Genomic DNA, 18,059 nt, shown 5'->3' on the forward strand with positions numbered 1-18,059 from the left:
TGTGTGTGTGTGTGTGTGTGTGTGTGTGTGTGTGTCTAGAATTCCTTCCCAAGCTGCCTCAGGTTTTAAGTGGATTTAGTTGGCCACATTGGGTGCCAATCTGTTGCCAGATGCGCCTTGTTCATTCCCGGCCACTCAGACCTGAAATAATTACACAGAAACTATATTATTTGCAATACTGTTTGGCCAATAGCTTAAGCATATTTTCTTATATTCTAAGATAATCCATTTCCATTAATCCACGAGGTTGTGGTCTACTTGTAAAGTTTCAGCAGGCTCCGGCAGAGGTGTCTGTCTCCTATGGCAGCTACATGGCTTCTCCCTGACTCCATCTTCTTTCCTCCTCTATCTGCATGGAATTCATGCCTTGTTCTATTTTATTAAGCCACTGGCTAAAACAGATTTATCCATTAACCAATAAAAGCAACACATAGACAGAAGGACTTACCATACCAGCTGCTCACCTTTTTCTCAGTCTTATGCTATGTTTTGGGGTGAGTTTCTCAGGTTTACACTATATGCAGACATAATTTCACTCCGAAAGTAGATAATTTTAGAAAGAAATACACGCTATTTTTTTTCTATTGCCACTATTGTCATTCTTTTCATTGTAGTTACCTGAAAGATTCAGTGTAGATCACTGATTTGAAAATCTACTCTGAGGCCGGGCGATGGTGGCGCATGCCTTTAATCCCAGCACTCGGGAGGCAGAGGCAGGTGGATCTCTGTGAGTTCAAGGCCAGCCTGGTCTACAAGAGCTAGTTCCAGGACTGGCTCCAAAGCCACAGAAAAACTCTGTCTCAAAAAACCAAAAAAAAAAAAAAAAAGAAAGAAAGAAAGAAAGAAAGAAAGAAAGAAAGGAAGGAAGGAAGAAAGAAAAGCTACTCTGAGGGCTGGAGAGATGGCTCAGAGGTTAAGAGCACTGCCTGCTCTTCCAAAGGTCCTGAGTTCAATTCCCAGCAACCATATGGTGGGTCACAACCATCTGTAATGGGGTCTGGTGCCCTCTTCTGGCCTTCAGACATACATGGAAGGAATGCTGTATACATAATAAATAAATAAATATTAAAAAAAAGAAAATCTACTCTGTAACTCATCTTGTCTTACTTCCCCATCCTTTTAACTACACAAATCTGAAAGTGTGTGAATTTTCATTTTGGCAAATATGATGCAAAGCTGATTATGTTCATTATACTTTGTGGGACACTGAATTATCCTTTATTTAAGAAATATGTACTAACTGAGTGTAGTGGGGTATGCTTTTTCCCAGCACTCTAGAGGCAGAGACAGGCAAGTTCAAGGGCAGCCTGGTCTATATAGAGAATTCCAGGACAGCTACATAGGGCTACATAGCTACATGGGCTACATAATCTCAAAATAATTAAAAGAAAAATATGTACCTTCTTTAACAGGAAGATACCAAGAGGAGAAAACCTGGAGTTTCTGCCTTCATTTTATGCCTGTCCCCTTTTCCTTTAGGTTACCTGTTAACCTCTTCACATAGGCATGTTAATCACTCAAGGAGTGCCTCTATGCACTCACCCCTCTTCAAGGCTAAAGGCACAGAGACAAGTCAGCACCCTAAACATAAAGTCACCATGGATTCTAAGAACAGCAGAACTTCACAGGAAAGATGATTCCTTAAATGAGGGAATTCTCCATGAGAGCAAAGATATATGCTAGTACAGAAATAACCAACTCCAGTGAACCAGATTGAATTTCTCAAGCAGTTACAGCAATAAGGACTTCTTCAAAACATCCTGCGGAACCAGAATTGAGGCAATATGACAAACTAAGCCACATTTAGAGAAGACCTGCTTAATTATGTACACCTCCTGCCCCTTGCCCCATTCCTCCTCTATTTAAACCTAAAACTCAGGTGAGTGCCAAAGAGATAGATAGACTTGAGGATATCTATTCCTCTTCTCAATATGGTCACATTGAATAAATCTCTCTCTGCATTTTACTATTACATGTCTAATTAGTATTTTAGGGATAGATGGCCTAACCTGTTGAGAAAATCCAGCAATGCCTGTCCTGTTCAAATTCCTCTCAGCTTCTCTGAGAAGCACGGATCCCTCTGGAATGAGGAGAGTCTTATGACTTACTATAGGTAAAAAGGTAACCAGAGAGTTTTTTCTGTATGTAGAGACTGTTCATTTCCCAAATTGCCTGGACATGAATAATAACACAGAAACTGTATTAATTACAACACTGTTTGGTAAATAGCTTAGGCATATGCCTGGCTAACTCTTATTTATATCTTAAATTAACCCATTTCTATTAATCCGTGTATCAGCACAAGGCTGTGGCTTACTGGTAAGGGTTCAGAAGGCATCTGTCTCCTTAGGCAGCTACATGGCATCTGATTCCACCTACTCTATATATTTCTTCCAACCTGACTATATTCTGTACTGCCATAGGCCAAAACAACTTTACTCATCAACCAATAAAAGCAACATATATACAGGACTTCCTACATCATTCTTAACAGAAAGTCAGGAAAAGATTGGTGCTTCTATGAACCACTTTGGAAATGAGAAATTTTAGTTTTCTAGGCATGATATGGGGAAAGAATTATGAACTATGGATGAAATATATGTGTGTGTGTGTGTGTGTGTGTGGTGTTTGTGTGTTGAAAAAATACAGTTCTCAAACAGAAATAGGTAGTTTATTTGGAGCCAAATTTGAGTAACTATGGCCTAGAAAAAAGGATTTAGGAGCCCTCAAATCCATGTTCTAATGTGGAAGTAATTTCATGGAGTCTTTATGGTTACAGAACAAATAGTTTTTTGTTGTTCCTGCTGCTTTTTATTTTTATTTTTTTTTACAAATATATGTAGGCAGATTTTTCTGTCTCTCCTGCCAGCTCTCAAATCATGACACAGAGGTTTCTAATTAAGTATAAAAGCTCAGTCTGTATCTACAGCATAGGTTTGTTTTCTAACTAGCTCTTATAACTTAAATTAACCCATTTCTATTCATCTATGCATTGTCACATGACTTGTGATTTTTATGTCCGTTCTCTCATGTCCGTTTCCTCTTGTCCACTGGTGATTCTGCCCTTTTCTTCCTAGAGTTCTCTCTCTCACTTTTCCACCTGTATCTCCTGCCTCATAATAAAGACTATTTAGCTTTTTATTAAATCAATCAGAAGGCACCTTGGTAAAGACACATGTTCACAGTGTGCAAGAAGACTATTCCACAACATTTCCTCATTTTTGTCTACATAAAAAGGAAAAATTTTACTTTAACATGATAAAACTATACACAATAAGAACAATTATCAGGTAAGAATTATATTTGCAATGTTCAATTCATTTGTATTTGGCAATTTTGGAGAAAATACTCCAGTATTTAGTCCAAAGTTCTGTATCTAATTTACCTTCTACCATAACTAAGGAAAACTATAACTATGACTATCTAAACTTCAATTCCATCAAAGACTCCAGAAGGAGTCTTTATATTACCTGAGTAAACAGGAAGTGCATTGAAAACAACTTCCAAACTATAAGAAATGATAGAAATAGTTGGCTGCCTGGGCAATCATCCAAGGTTCCTCTGCAACATGGGGTATCTATCATTAGCCTATAAGCCTAGAATATCTGACAGACTTTTCTGTGAATAACATCCATAACCTACTGAATGACCAAAAATTACCCATCCCATCTCCTGAGAATGTTGGTGTCATGTTTTCTAGACTGTTTCCTGTTGTCTGGGGGCACTGGGGAAAGTGTGATAATGGTCAAGTCCTGGGAGAGTTAGCTGTATTACTTGTCCAATCTCTATGTAATGGGAAAGTGTAAGGCTTATTTGGAGTCCTGGCTGGAGTAATCTGTGAGGCTGGGCCATCTCACTCAGCAGCTCTGAAACTGTTCTGGTTGCAGAACTATGAGGAAATTGCAACAGAGATGCTCTGAGATGTTGGATCACCTGGGCTATCCATTTTCATCAATGTTTGATACCCTTGTTCTGAAAACACACAAACTTTTAAAAGTAACACACATATCTGTATTAATACAAGTATGGAATACGTGGTATGCACAAGTCAGTTAAAGATGATTTTTTGTTTTATGTTTGAGCAGGTAAAATATACATCATCTGTCCTAGTAGAGAGGAGAGGGGGGGCAGTCCTTGGCATGACCTACTTAGATAGCACTGCTTCACATTTAGGCCTCTTTCTCATTTCCTAACTTGTCTTTAATATTCTTTTACCTCTGAGCTACTAGAGACATTAATACGTAAGAATTAATTCAGCTTTATGAAATCCTCCAAATTTCAAGTTTTCAAATGATTATACAAATTGCTTTTTATGTTCAAGCACACAAAAGTTTAGAGAATAGTGTAAGGAAACTTCATCATCAACCAGCTTCAAGACTTGTAATGTTTTATTTTATTTATTTATCAATTAACTAATTAATTAATTTCTTTGTTTTTTTAAAACAGGGTTTCTTTGTGTAGCCTTGGATGTCCTGGAACTCACTCTGTAGACGACCAGATCTGTCTCTGTTCATGTTTTAACACTGTGGTATACAGCTATAATCCCAGCACTTGGGAGGCAGAGGCAGGTGCATCTCTGAGAGTTTGAGGCCAATCTGGTCTGTATTATGAGTTCTAGGCCAGCCAGAGCTACATCGTAAGACATAGTCTCAAGGAACCCCCAAACAACAACAAAAAGAAATTGTTCAGTCTTAAATAATCTCCTTCACCTATAATCTCTCAAACTGTGTTGGATTAATTTTGCTTGGAAATAATTTATTTTTATTTTATGTGCATGATTGTTTTGCCTGCATGTATGTCTGTGTTGAGGATGCTATATCCCATAGAATTGGAGTTAAAGACAATTGTGAGCTTCCCTGTGAGTGCTAGGAATTGAACCCCGGTCGTCTGGAAGAGCAACCAGTTCTCTTAACTATTATTGCATATGGATTCACAGATGAAGACTCAAGAGCGCAACAAGGAAGTATGGGTGAAAAGTTAAGAGTGAAGTAAACATGTCAGAGACAGGGCTCAAACCTGCATTGTTTCTTTAAATCTTCACAATAACCTAATAAGTTAGCTATCATCACAAATGAGCAAAGGGAGGGCTGCAACATTCAAAGACCAAGCAGCATTTCTACTCTATTCTGAGATGAAGTTATAGGAAGTAACCATTCCTATAAAATCCTGATAAAAGTAAATAAGCAATGGTTATTTTTAATGGAGAGACATATTATTCATTCGCAAGAATACTCAATAACTCAAAGTAAAGGAGACAGATACAAAATGACAGAAAAGATGCCACATTTGTACCCTGCTTTTGCATAGCATGGTGGCACACACCTCCAGAACTCAGAAGACAGGTCTGCCATTAGCTCAAGGTCACCCTGTATTACACAGCACATTAGAAGACTGTCTGAAGTATATAGTGAGAATATGACTCAACAGAGAATAGTTAACTTAGTAAAGGTGCATTTTTTCTCAAAATGATCTCTATATAATTATATAAGTATGTATAGTATAATATAATTACTATCAAAAATTCATGAGATTTCTTATAGATATATCCAAGTTTATTCCACAACATATAAGGAAAAGTAAAGACATTAGAATAGCCAAAACATATTCAAATGAATAAACTAGGGATAATCACTCTAGCAGATATTACTATTTATTATATAGACAGCATCTATTGAGATTGTGCTACTGGGGTTGCATAAGACACAAACTAGAAATGAATAGAAAACCAATAAACAGACAAACAGAAATGCGCCCACCTGATGTAAATAGAAGAAGGAAACAAAGAGATGGATGCTGGTGCTCCTCTCAGTTTCTCCTTTTCATTTGGTCTGGGACTCCAACTCATAGTTCGTATTTTTTTGTTTATTACTTTTGAATTCAGCTTCAATCAGGTTCTCTGAACATGGGCAGAATGAGGTCATGATTTTTTAAATTAGAGTTAAACAGAATTAACTCCTTGTTCTAGAAAAGACTTAGAACAAAAATCTAAGCTATAGACCGGGAGAACATATCTGAAAATCAAATCTATAACATCATATTGGTATTTAAATTATTACACTTATAAAGAGTCAATACAATTCCCATAAAAATTCCAACAATGTTCTCCACAGTAGAAAAAATATCCTAAAATTCTTAAGAAAGCACCGAAGACCTTGAATTAGCCAAAGCATTCTTAAGCAGAACGCACATTGCTGGAAGTATCCCAATATCTAATTTCAAATTCTGCTACAAAAGCAACAAAAGCAGTACAACAGACGTGGACTAGAAGAGGAAACCCATAAATAAAGCCATGCAGCTACAACCACTTAATTGTCAACAAAAGAGCAAAACACACACAAATAGTGCTGGGGAAACTATAAATTAAATAAAGTAGATTTGTGACTCTCACACTGAACAAAAATTAATTCGGCTGGATCAAATTACGAAGGTGCTGGAGAAAAACATAGGGGCCACATTTCAAGAGATACCCATAAATTCCAGCAGGGTAAGCTTCTTGGCTATATTGCATCAAGACTGGGCTCAGTGTGATAGAGCAAATGGCTATGCAGTTCAGGGCAAGGAGCAGCTGAGGAAGATCAAAGCCCAGAAAGCCAAATAAACCATCTCTGGAGTTCATGGAATAAAGGTGTTTGTTGTTCTGTGTTCCTTTAAGATATAGGCATAGGCAGAAACTTTCTGAAAGAGATTCAAGTATCACAGGAAATAATCCCAAGAATTAGCAAGTGAGACATCATGAAATTATAAAGCTTTTACACAAGGGAAAAATTCAACAGAGATAGCCTATGGGATGGGAGAAAAATCGTTGCCAGCTATACATAGAAAAGAAGGCTGATTACCTAGAACTCCAACTCTAGAAATACAGGGCAAATGACTTGAACAGACAGCAAAAGAAGAAAATAACATTTTTGTGGGACTATGGGTACAGGTCATGAAACTAGAAACACGACCATGACTTTACCCCTTCCTGAGGACTTAAATGTAGTTAATGTTGACAGAGGAGGGAGAGGTTTTTTTTTTTTCAGTCATGTAGCCACGCTCCTGTAAACAAGCTCTCACCCGTGTTACTATCAACAACCCTAATTACACTCATCGAGTCCCAGATGAAATATGAAAGTGGAAAGAAGGCTGGAGTAGAGTGGGACAAAAGAGCATACAGGGTAAATATGATCAAAACACTCTTCTTTCTTTTTCTAGAAGTACATGATTGCTGATTCACAACTTACAAAATCATAGCCAAACACATGATAGCTCGTGCCAGAGTGAAACTTATCTAACCATACATAGTCTCCATAAGATACAGCACACCTCTCTGGGGTTAACATTATTATCAGTGGCTTCTTTAAGCAATGAAATCACCAACAAAAGGCATAAAACATAGCATTAAAAAGACCATGAAGAGGACACAGTGAAATACCAGATAGGAGAAAAGCAGTGTGTTCCCTATTCAACCTCAGCTGAGAACATCAAGTGCCTGGCCCTCTCTCTGTGTAGGTCCATGAACTACCGTGAGAGTATCATAAGTACTAACTATGGGAGCAGAGACAAATTCTAGCAAACAGGCCAAGGCATAAATATAAAAGTTTTGAATAATGAGGATCATCTATGGATATAATAAGATATGTGTATCATTTAAATTATGGGCAAAAATTGCTAATTATTTCTTATCTTTATGCTTTTATAGACAGGTTCTCCTTATATCTCAGACTTACCTGAAACTCATCATGTAGTCCAGGCTGGCCTTGCAATTATCCTGTCTCACCCTCCCTAATACTGAATTTATAGGTCTTACTTTCAGACTTCTTTGTTGTTTTTAAGAAATTAATAATTATTGAAGGTGGATGGTAGATATATGCAGGTTCATTGTGCTAGCTTGTCTAATTTTATATATGGTTATAATTTTCTAAAATAGGTGATTTAAAAGAGGTTGTTATTAAACAAAGTTGCTTTTCCACTTTCCCTGGACACATCATTTTCTTATTAGCATGTGAAGTCTGTGACTATCAAAGGCAAAGCCAAAGTGTTTATATGATACAGTTATATACCACAACCCAAACTAAAAGCCTCTATTATTCTGAAAGCCGATTGAGTCCAGACCAGCTCAACTATGTGGAGGTGTGGCTTTAATGTTCACAAATGGCTTTAGCAGAAGGTGACCCAGTTGCTAGTCCAAATACACACACACACACACACACACACACACACACACACACACACACACAAACCTGATATATATCAGTTACTTTCTGGCTTGTAAGTAATCCTGTTAAGGAACATGTTGACCATTCCTGGGGTACTAATCAATTTCTATCTAACCTTTGTATATTTTCTTTACTACATGGGGCAGCCTCATAATTTTATAGATCCATGGGAGAGAAAGCATCTTTCTTTAGAAGCTTCTTATGCCCAGAGTGTGGTTCTCATCTTCCCTTCTTAGATACCTCATACATCAGCCCTCTCCTCCCTCCTCTACACCTCTAGGCTTCTTTCCCCTAGCTTTTCCCTATTAACATATATACATTTCCAAAGACCTACCATCATCATAGAGAAGCTCCCTATTCACATGGACACATTCCCAAGTATCTTTCATCATTCTAAAAAAGTTCCCTTGGGGGCTGGAGAGATGGCTCAACAGTTAAGAGCATCATCTGCTCTTCCAGAGGACCCAGATTCAATTCCTAGCACCCACATGATAGTTCACAAATATCTGTAACTCTAATACCTTTTTTGGCTCTGCAGGCACCAGGCATGCATTGTGGTACACATGGACGCAAAACAACTATTTTGCCAAACTGCTATTAAGAAAAACACTCCCACCAGCAACGGTTATGCCGTTTTCAGCTGCTATCCCTAGGAGACCTGCTCTTTTCTGAAGGGAAATGAAGGGGGTATAGATCTGGGGCAGAGAGGTGTGGGGAGCAGTGGAGGGAGGGGAAACTGTGTTCAGGATATAATTATGGGAGAATTTAAAAAAGAAAGAAAATTGCTCTTAGTTGTATGTGACCTTCGAGCTGCTACTGCAACATCCAATGTCCTAGTTCTACATTGTTGATGAATAAACCACTCCCTAAGTTGGGTCTTAAAACAATAACTTATTGTACTCATGACTGTCTGTGTAGGTGAGAAATCTGGGTGAGACTTACTGTAAAATTACTCGGCTTCCCATCTACTGGGTCACTCTAGGATACCCAGCTAGTTGGCTAAGTGGCCTGGAGGAACTCAGGGCCTCCTTCAAATGCCTGTCATCTCAGGGCCCCTCCACTTGTCCTGATTAGCAAGGTAGTTAGCTTTACATTGGTGTTCATGGCACCAAAAGGCCAAAGCAAAAGTTGGAAGGCATCTTACAACATACTGTTTATTTACATTTTTGGATATTTTTGTACATGAGTACTGCATGTACATCACTCCCCTCTTCCCCTTCTGTTCCCCCTCCCTAATTCACGGCCTGTGCTTTAACTGCTCTTACTACATGTATATTCATCTGTATGTGGGTACACACATGTTTATATGCCCTAAGTACATTTATCTTTATTGGTTTGCATGTGTCTAAGATTGACCACTTGGGTTTGGACAACCTCTGTGAAAGCTCATCCCTAGAGCAAACTGCGTCACCCTATCTCAGCAGCCTTGACGACTTGTAGCTTGTGATCTAGGACCAGGTAGGATATGCCCTATTCACGGCGGCATGCCAACTGTTGTCATTATGTTGGTTGTGTTCAGGTCACTCATCCGTCTTCAAGCTTGTCTGTTTATCCACTCCTTCCTATCATAGACACCATAGCCGGCAGAGGGTTGTGTGGGAGTCTTGCTTTGTCCATTTGACCTACAGACTGAAGAGAAATCACAGTTTACTACAAGCTTAACATTGCTTTTAAAAATTCCGAGATATTAGCACAGGGAATATTTGATCCTTGAAGCTGCTCGTGGGACAGGTACTCAGCTTGCAGAGGAACGCCACCTGATTTTGGGGAGGTCATCTGAGTTAACGAAAATCCCCAAGTGGACAATTATCAAACTTCCTGCTCTTCAAGCATGCCAGTTGAAAATGCCATCACCTTTATCTTTTTTTTTTTATTGATTTTATTGAGCTCTACATTTTTCTCTGCTCCCTTTCCTTCCTCTCCCCTCCCCTTCAACCCTCCCCCAAGGTTCCCATGCTCCCAATTTACTCAGGAGATCTTGTCTTTTTCTACTTCCCATGTAGATTAGATCCATGCATGTCTCTTAGGGTCCTCATTGTTGTCTAGGTTCTCTGGGATTGCATCACCTTTATCTTACGTGGTTACAAAGCCTGTCATAACAAGTCCCACCATCCGAGTCAAACACGTAGATCCTAGGTAGCATTTTTGCTGCAGTACTGGAGTGCTCACGCTGTATGTGCCACAGGCTGTAGCGTAGCCCACACGGGTTGTGTTTTCAGTTAGTGCCCAAGGAGCTCCTAGGAAACTGTCTAACAACTGTGTACTCTGGAGAAAAATATTTTTTAAAAACTGCATACAGGAACTGACAAGTAACCTGAAGCGGTAAGAAACTGAAAGAAAACTGGCATTTCAAAGAAGAGGTCAGAACTAGATGAGACTCTTAGTTTTAAGTCTTTAACACAGCAGAGCTCTAAGTCATGACTGAACCTTACTGGCTGGAAGATCAGAGGAGAGAGTTCAGGATTTTCATATCATACCAGTGGAGGGTAAAAGTCTGGCCGGGGGGGGGGGGGAAGGCTGATAGGGGGGGCCCAAATTCTGCATACACACTGCCCATGTTTCTTGCTGACCTTTGAATGATGCAGCTGTAGCACCATCTCTAAACAGCCCAGATAAGGCTGAACGAACTCAAGTCCACTTGTTCTCCGCAGAGGCTGAGGATGTTGTCTGAGTTCAGTCTACTTGACTACTTGCTGAAACATAAACAAAATATCAATACTCTTCATGGGAACAGAATGGTATCCACAGACTGTAGAAGGGCTTTTACAATGTCCATGAGACAAGCCAGAATGATTGGCTTTACACAGGGAACAGGAAAGTGTGTCGTGTACTGAAAAGGTACTCAAAAAGACTGATCCCAAAATAACCAATATGCCAGATTGGCAGACAAGGGTTGTTTGATGAGTGTTGGTTTTTCAAGACAGGGTTTCTCTGTGTAGACCTAGCTATCCTACAACTCCCTCTGTAGTCTAGGCTGGCCTTGAACTCAGGGAGATCCATCTGTCTCTGCCTCCCGAGTGCTGTGGTAAAAGCCGTGCACCACCACCACTACAGAGAATGATTTTTCTTTTTAAACATGATTCTTTGAAAATTTCGCATCATGCACCCCAATCCTGCTCACCTCCAAGTCCCTCTCTATCCATCCTTCACCCCTGCAGCATGACCCCCCCCAAAAAAAACAAAACCAAATAAAACCCACCTAACTCCTTCATCTTTCCTCTGGGTGGCACCAGGAGCTGCGACGTGCCCCTTTGCACGTCCAATCAGCCCCTTTGCAATGAATCACTGGTCTGGTTCAAGGCCTCTGGAGTCTGGTGCACCATCATCACTGGGTCCTCATAGAAACTCCTCTTGGATATGCTGTTGTCCTGAGTCATGGAGGTCCTGTGGTTATTGTTCCATAGGACCAGTCCCTTTGCACACTCTAGCAGGTCACAGATGGGGTAGATGTTAGGGTGGGCCAACCCAAGGCCTGTGACGTGGGTCTGGGTGGTAGCTGAGCTGGTTGGTCTGGGCCTTTGGGACCACCCCCTTAGGTGAGGGGGAGAGTCAGCTCTCCTAGGCTCATGCCATGGGACCAGCGCTCCCATGCCTGTGGTGAGGATTGGGACCATCTCTCCCGAGTGCTGGTGTCAGCTCTCCCATGACAGGGATGGGGCCAGCTCTCCTGCTGCAGTGTCTAGCAAGGAGCAGAGCCAGCTATCCCGGGGCCAGTGAGGGACAGGGCTGGATCAGCACAGCCCTCAGATTTCAACATGTATGGTTACTATGACTTCCTATAGGAAAATGAGCTGTGGATACTAGCCCAGACCCTGGCTGCTGTTGGGGACACAGACCCAGACATGGCCTACAGCAACAGCCTGGGCAAGGCCCATGTGGCTTTGCAGGCCACTCTAATTGGCATGGCTCCCATGGCAGCAAGGCCCATGGATACCAACATAGCCACAGGTGTGGGAAGTCCTTCTGTATATGTGTTGCTCTTATTGGTTAATGAATAAAGAAGCTGGCTTGGCCTGTGATAGGACAGAGTAGAGCTAGGTGGGAAAACTAAACAGAATGCTGGGAGAAAGAAGGTGGAGTCTGTGAGATGTCATGTAGCCGCCAGAGGGGAACGACGTGAGCTGGCAGCTGGAATCTTGCTGGTAGGCCATCAACCTCATGGTAAAATATAAAATAATAGAAATGGGTTAACCAAAGATATAAGAGCTAGCAACAATACACTGACATGATTGGTCAAGCAGTGATATTATAGTTTCTATGTGATTATTTTGGAGTCAGGGTGGCCAGGAAACAAATAAGCAGCCTCCTACAATAAGGTAGTGGCTCAGAGCCCCCTATAATCTGAAATGGATTTGCTGCGGTCCCCAGCAGCTTGCTTGCTGTGGGTTGAGACCATGCGGCAGGTCCCCAAACAAAGGTGGCTGGTCCCCAGTCATGTAGCGACTGGCTGGTCCCAGGCAAGCAGTGTGGGCAGGCAGCAGGTGGGAGTCACAGATGCTGCAAGTCTCTGGGACTGCTGGGGACCCGAAAGCAGCCAGTCTCAGAGACCACGCGGCAGGGACGGTGGCTGGTCCCTGGTGGCAACAAACAGATAGGCAGCAGGTAGGGGGCACAGAGATAGGCATACCATACAGAATGGAATTGGACATTTATTTGGTGTTATGGAGGGGAAGGAAAAGAGGAAAAGGGGGGAGAGAGAAGGAGGGGGGGGAGAAAGACTGCCTCTCTGAGAGAGGGGACAGGGAGAGAGTGGGGCTGAGACTGCAAGCAGGAAGGGAGTGGGCATGGCTTGTCTCTTAAAGAGACAGAACATTACATTCCCATCTCTTTTTTATAATAAAAAGCGGGAGATTACCACCACAGGTTGATGGATTTGGGGCAGCGGATTCTCAAGACTGCTTCCGGCTTATTTGTTGGCGTTGTCTTTGGGGGGGGGGGGACCTGAGAAGGCTGGGCGCTGGCTGTTGTTCCTTTTGGAAACTACAGCTCCCAACATTCCCCTGGATTACCACGATGACATGTGCAGGACACTTCTCCCAGATACCCTTGCGTTCTCCGTTAAAAAGCAAGTCTCCACGAGTCCCCGCTCTCTTTTCCCCTCCCACCCTCTTGTGTCTGCACACCTGTACCTTACCTGTTGTTACCCCTCCCCCATTAAAGTGCACCCACGTGGGACCGCCGCGTGTCTGCATCTCCTTCCCACCCCGCTCCGCCGTGCGTGTTTCGTTTGTCTCGTGTTTGTCTCTACCCTCCACACTCACCCGCTTTAAAAAGAATAATACTGGCCACATCCTGGCATAGCTGGTCTCTTTGCTCCTGTCCTATGTTTGTGGTATGGAAATGTCTGGTGTCTCTTACACCTATTTAAGGTATTGGCAGAACAGAGGACAAAGTTAAATTAAGGAAAAAAAATAGGACCAGGGAATTAAGGGGGCGGTGTATCTGACCTGTTTAAGGTAGATTCTTTAATTCGGGTCCTGGGAACTCATAAGAATTATTTGGGTTTGTGAAAACAGAAGTTTTAGACTATACATTGTATAAACAGTAGCATGTTTATGTCAGAATGACTGTGACAGATATTTTTGCACAATGAAAAGTATTTTTAAGACTATGAAAGGCATCGTGAGAGAGAAATTTGATCTGAAATTTGTTTGGTGAGGTTGTCCTTTTAAACTGACAAAACCTCTCAGCTGTCAAACTGCATCAGTGATCTTTGAGAAGGATAAAATTTTACTTGAGTTACTGATTTAAAAAAAAAATGACAGAGAACTTACTTGGTTGGCACCCAGAGCTACGTCTCAGGTGCTCCATGGTCGCTGAAGGTCGCATTTGCCTTCTGCTGTTTAGCACAGGGCCTGCCAGGCTCCGGAAGACCCTGTGGGCTAAGAAATCTGTAGGAAGACATGCCTACCTTGACCTGAGCAGCTAGGCTGTCGAATCCAGAGATTCTGTCCACATCAGGAGATCAGCTTAGATGAAAGGTAGTTTTGCCCAGTGGTCAGCACTTGGCAGTTGAAGTGAATTGCAGATGGACGTTGTTCTGTGCCCATTTGTCTTCTGTCTTCTTTGGAGGAAGCAGAGTGCTGCTGCTAGGAGCCAACCTGGTTTTTTTGTTATGAAAAGTTTTTAATAATTAAATATTTTAATGCCATATTCCCCAGATCTCTGAGCAGTTGAGTGCTGTTTATCAGGTATAACTACAGTATAGAATCTGCCTGGAGGGCTGGGTCTGAGCTTGACTGTACTGGCTCTTAACTTAACAGGTAAGAATTACACTCGTAAAAAGACAGAAAGAAGAAAAAACTGCTTGTAATAGAAGGTTAACGGCAGAACTGACAATAGTAGAGAACAGGTTAATATATTTTAAATGAGGGTTGGATTAAATATAAGGTATTTTTGTGAGAGACTTAAAAGTACATTCCAGTTTAAAACACGAGACTTAATTGTTTTTGTAGTCTGAAATGAGATGCAATAAACAATTATAACATTAAGTATAGGTACATTTAAGTTACATGAAGGAACACATACACACAGAGTGAACAGAAATTGGGGAAAGTGGATGCTCTTATTCTTTTAAAGCGGGTGTGTGTGTGGAGACAAACACAGGACAGACAAAACACGCACGAAAGGAGAAGACACAGACACGCGCCTCCCACGTGGGTGCACTTTAATGGGCGGGGACACAAGAAGGGACAGGTGTGCAAGACACACAAGGGTAAGGGGCAAGAGAGAGCGAGACCTCGTGGAAGCTCGCTTTTTAACGAGAAGCGCAAGGGTATGTGGGAGAAATGTCCTGCACCTGTGTGCGCCCGCGCGCACAGGTGTCCATAATCCAGGAGGAATCTGGGAGCTGTAGTTTCCAAAAGGAACAACATTCCACCCTTTTGGTTTTATTAAAAAAAATCGGGGGGGGGGGTCTTAAGGGGTAGGGAATGGGGGCGTAGCCCGGTCTCTCACGACTGCTTCCTGCTGACTTTGGGCGTCTAGGGGGTCCAGGGAGTGTCCGGTTATTTTGACGGTGTCCTGTTGGTCTGCTGGCGTTCTGAGATGGCTGATTGTCCGATGATCTTGGCGATGTCCTAATGGTTATGTTCTGTTCGCTGGCGTTCTGAGATGGCTGATTGAAGAAGTCACATTTGTCCGGCTTTTCCTGAGTAGCTGGGTCATCGTTAATATGCTGGAAGGCAAAAACTGCATTAGTGGAGAAAGAAATTAGGGAGAGGAGATTTGGAAGGTTTGGAAGATTAGAGGGGAAATTTGGGGGTGGGGGTGAGGGAGGAGTTCTAAGAATGAAAGAAAGAAGAGAAAAAAAAATTAAATGATACTTATTCCGTTACCGATCTGCTTGTGTTTTGTCTGCTTAGGTGGACTGACCTGTTATGTCAAGTAACTTTGTTAAGAATCTGCTTACCGCCGAGCCCTTGACTTCGTATTTGATGATCTGTAATGACAGCTGAATGGTTATTTAGGAATTTGGAGAAGGAAAGGTGTATTAACACAGGAGGATTAGGTGGCGGATGGGGTAGGGGGGGCTGAGCCTGGTGTCCTTTGGAACTTGAGGGAACAGGGTCCTGTCTGGGTTACCGTGTATGAAGGATTATCTTGAGCCGTGGAGATAAATGGTTTAAGGTGTAACAAGTGAATCCAATGAGGGATTCCTTCAAGCTTGGCAGCTGTGGGGTTAGAAGAATTACTCTGAAAGGTCCCTGCCACTTAGGAGAAAGAGGTGGGGGGCGTTGACCTGGGGGTGAGAGTAATACCTCATCTCCTATTTTAATTGGTGGTGGACATGCGTTAGTGCAAGGCTGAGGTAGAGAGTGATCCGCAAAGTCCCATAGAAGTGAACGTAAGTGTGAAAGAAGGGGAGTGAGCAGGTGATCAGGGAGGGGAGAGGTTTCTGGTGAGAGGCCGGGTGTTAAGACCGGCCGCCCATACATAAGTTCAAAGGGTGAAATGAAAAGGGGGCCCTTGGGGAGAGCCCGAAGCCTGAGAAGAGCGAGGGGCAGAAGTCTTACCCAATCGAGGTGGAGTTCCTGTGACATCTTCATGAGAGCTCCCTTTAGAGAGCCATTAGTCCGTTCTACCTTACCTGAAGACTGAGGGTGGTACAGTATGTGGAAATTCCAGGGAATTCCGAGTGCTTTGGACAGATTTTGAGAAATCTGGGAAGTAAACTCTGGGCCGTTATCTGACTGAAGAGAAGTTGGGAGTCCAAACCTGGGAATAATCTCTCGGAGAAGAACGTCAGAGACTGTCTGGGCTCTCTTGTTAGAGGTGGGGAAGGCTTTGACCCATCCAGACATTGTATCCACCAGAACCAGGAGATATTTAATTTTCCTGACTGTGGGCATATGAGTAAAATCCAGCTGCCAGTCAGTTCCCGGAAGAGAGACTCTGGCTTGGTGGGTAGGAAAAGGGAAGCTACAATATTTGGTCCTGGGATCTGACTTTTGGCAGATCTGACAGGAAGCAGTGGTGGCTTTTAGAAACCTGATATCCTCAGGTGTGGGTTTGATATGTGTTTTTACAAAATGAAGTAGGGCTTTTTCATTGGGATGAAAAAGCTGGTGTAGGTAGGACAGGATCTGTTGGGTGTTGGGAGGTGTCTGTGAGGCTGTGGGCTGTGCTTGAAATGTGAGGTTCGTATCTTCCATCAGCGCCACCTGAAAGGAATGTAGCTGGCTTAATTTGACGGGGGCCGGTCTCTGCTGTGGCCCACGAGCGCATAAGGGGTGGGGTAAAGGTTGGGGCCAGATGGCGGCCGGGTTTAGCGCCTGAGGGCGTTTTGAAAGACCGAGGGGGCGGAGTAGGGGGGGGGAAGGGGGACACAGAGGAGTCCCACAAAGCTTCCGGCTGCCTGTGGCGGAAAGACACTGTTAGCTGTTTGGGTGTCCGGTTGCTGGAGAAATGAGGTGAAGGTGGATCGGAGGAACTGGACAGGGAACCAGAGCTTCAGCGGGAACAGAAGCTCCTTGGGGAAAGAGACCTGGATCTGGGGAAATGTTTGCGCAGCGGAGAACGAGAGGGAGATCTGAGGGTGGAACGGTTAGAGGCATCACGGGGGGGGGGGGGGGGGGGGGGGGGGGGGGCGGCGGAGGCTCGTCCGCTGGATCCATGGCCATTGCCAGAGCGGAGGGTGCCTGCCAGGAAGACGGACCCTGCAGGGAAGACATTGCCAGAAACATGTGGGCAGGTGAACACTGAGAAGCCATAGACGGATCAGTCTTTAGGGCCATGTAAAAGAATGCCATGATATACGTCATTTCCTTCCATTTGGCTGAGTGATGACAAAAATTGGCTAACTCATGTAAGACATCGGGGTCAAATGAGCCCTGAGAAGGCCAGCGGAGATCACCCTGTAATTTATAACGGGGCCAAGTCTTGGAGCAGAGATGCGTCAGCTTGCTCAATTTGATAGAGAGAATCAAAGCATGAGGCTTTAGAGATTCCAGGAGCTGACCGAGAGGGGAAGTAGGGGGTATAGCCTTGGATGGCCTAGCACCCATGGTAAATCGTGGAGCTGACTGCCGGAGGCACACGGAGGTGCCACGAGCACAGCAGTTCCAGTTACAGGCGTCCGTGGAATCGGAAGGCCGTGTTATGGGCGAAACCGGCCCGAGCCCAGCTACCGACGGGAAACAGACCCGGCTGGGAGGAGACAGTTACGCCCTTTGGGGCTGACCGTACAGCCAAAGGTGCTTGCTCCATTAGCAAGCCCGCACGTGAAGCAGAAAAAGCAGGAAGGAGTAAAGAAGGCAGAAAGCTGGGAATACCAAATTCCCAGGGAGAAAAGCTGGGAACACCAAATTCCCAGTGGCGGGCAGAACCAAATTTAACCAAGGGCGCAAGGCCGGGAGAAGG

General features: G+C 43.2%; 1 protein-coding gene across 8 annotated transcripts; it reads right to left on the reverse strand.

The window, feature by feature from the left end:
- Positions 1–22: 22 nt before the first annotated feature.
- Positions 23–17,266, reverse strand: LOC126489721 (protein NYNRIN-like). Of its 8 annotated transcripts, none has more exons than XM_050124189.1 (5): positions 14,110–17,266; positions 13,460–13,558; positions 11,398–11,566; positions 10,769–10,891; positions 23–9,827 (listed from the first exon to the last, which is right to left on the reverse strand). In XM_050124189.1, the coding sequence occupies exon 1, from the start codon at positions 16,850–16,852 to the stop codon at positions 15,779–15,781; it is 1,074 nt and encodes a 357-aa protein (XP_049980146.1). In that variant the 5' UTR covers positions 16,853–17,266; the 3' UTR covers positions 23–9,827; positions 10,769–10,891; positions 11,398–11,566; positions 13,460–13,558; positions 14,110–15,778. The 8 variants fall into 8 exon arrangements, with proteins under 8 accessions (XP_049980146.1, XP_049980145.1, XP_049980142.1 ...); XM_050124188.1 differs by having other exon boundaries at positions 11,398–11,622; XM_050124185.1 differs by having other exon boundaries at positions 11,398–12,353.
- Positions 17,267–18,059: the final 793 nt, after the last annotated feature.

The sequence above is a fragment of the Alexandromys fortis genome, unplaced genomic scaffold, assembly GCF_014885135.2.
Source record: "Alexandromys fortis isolate MF-2015 unplaced genomic scaffold, M_Fortis_MF-2015_v1.1 scaffold_205, whole genome shotgun sequence".
Lineage (NCBI taxonomy): Eukaryota > Metazoa > Chordata > Mammalia > Rodentia > Cricetidae > Alexandromys > Alexandromys fortis.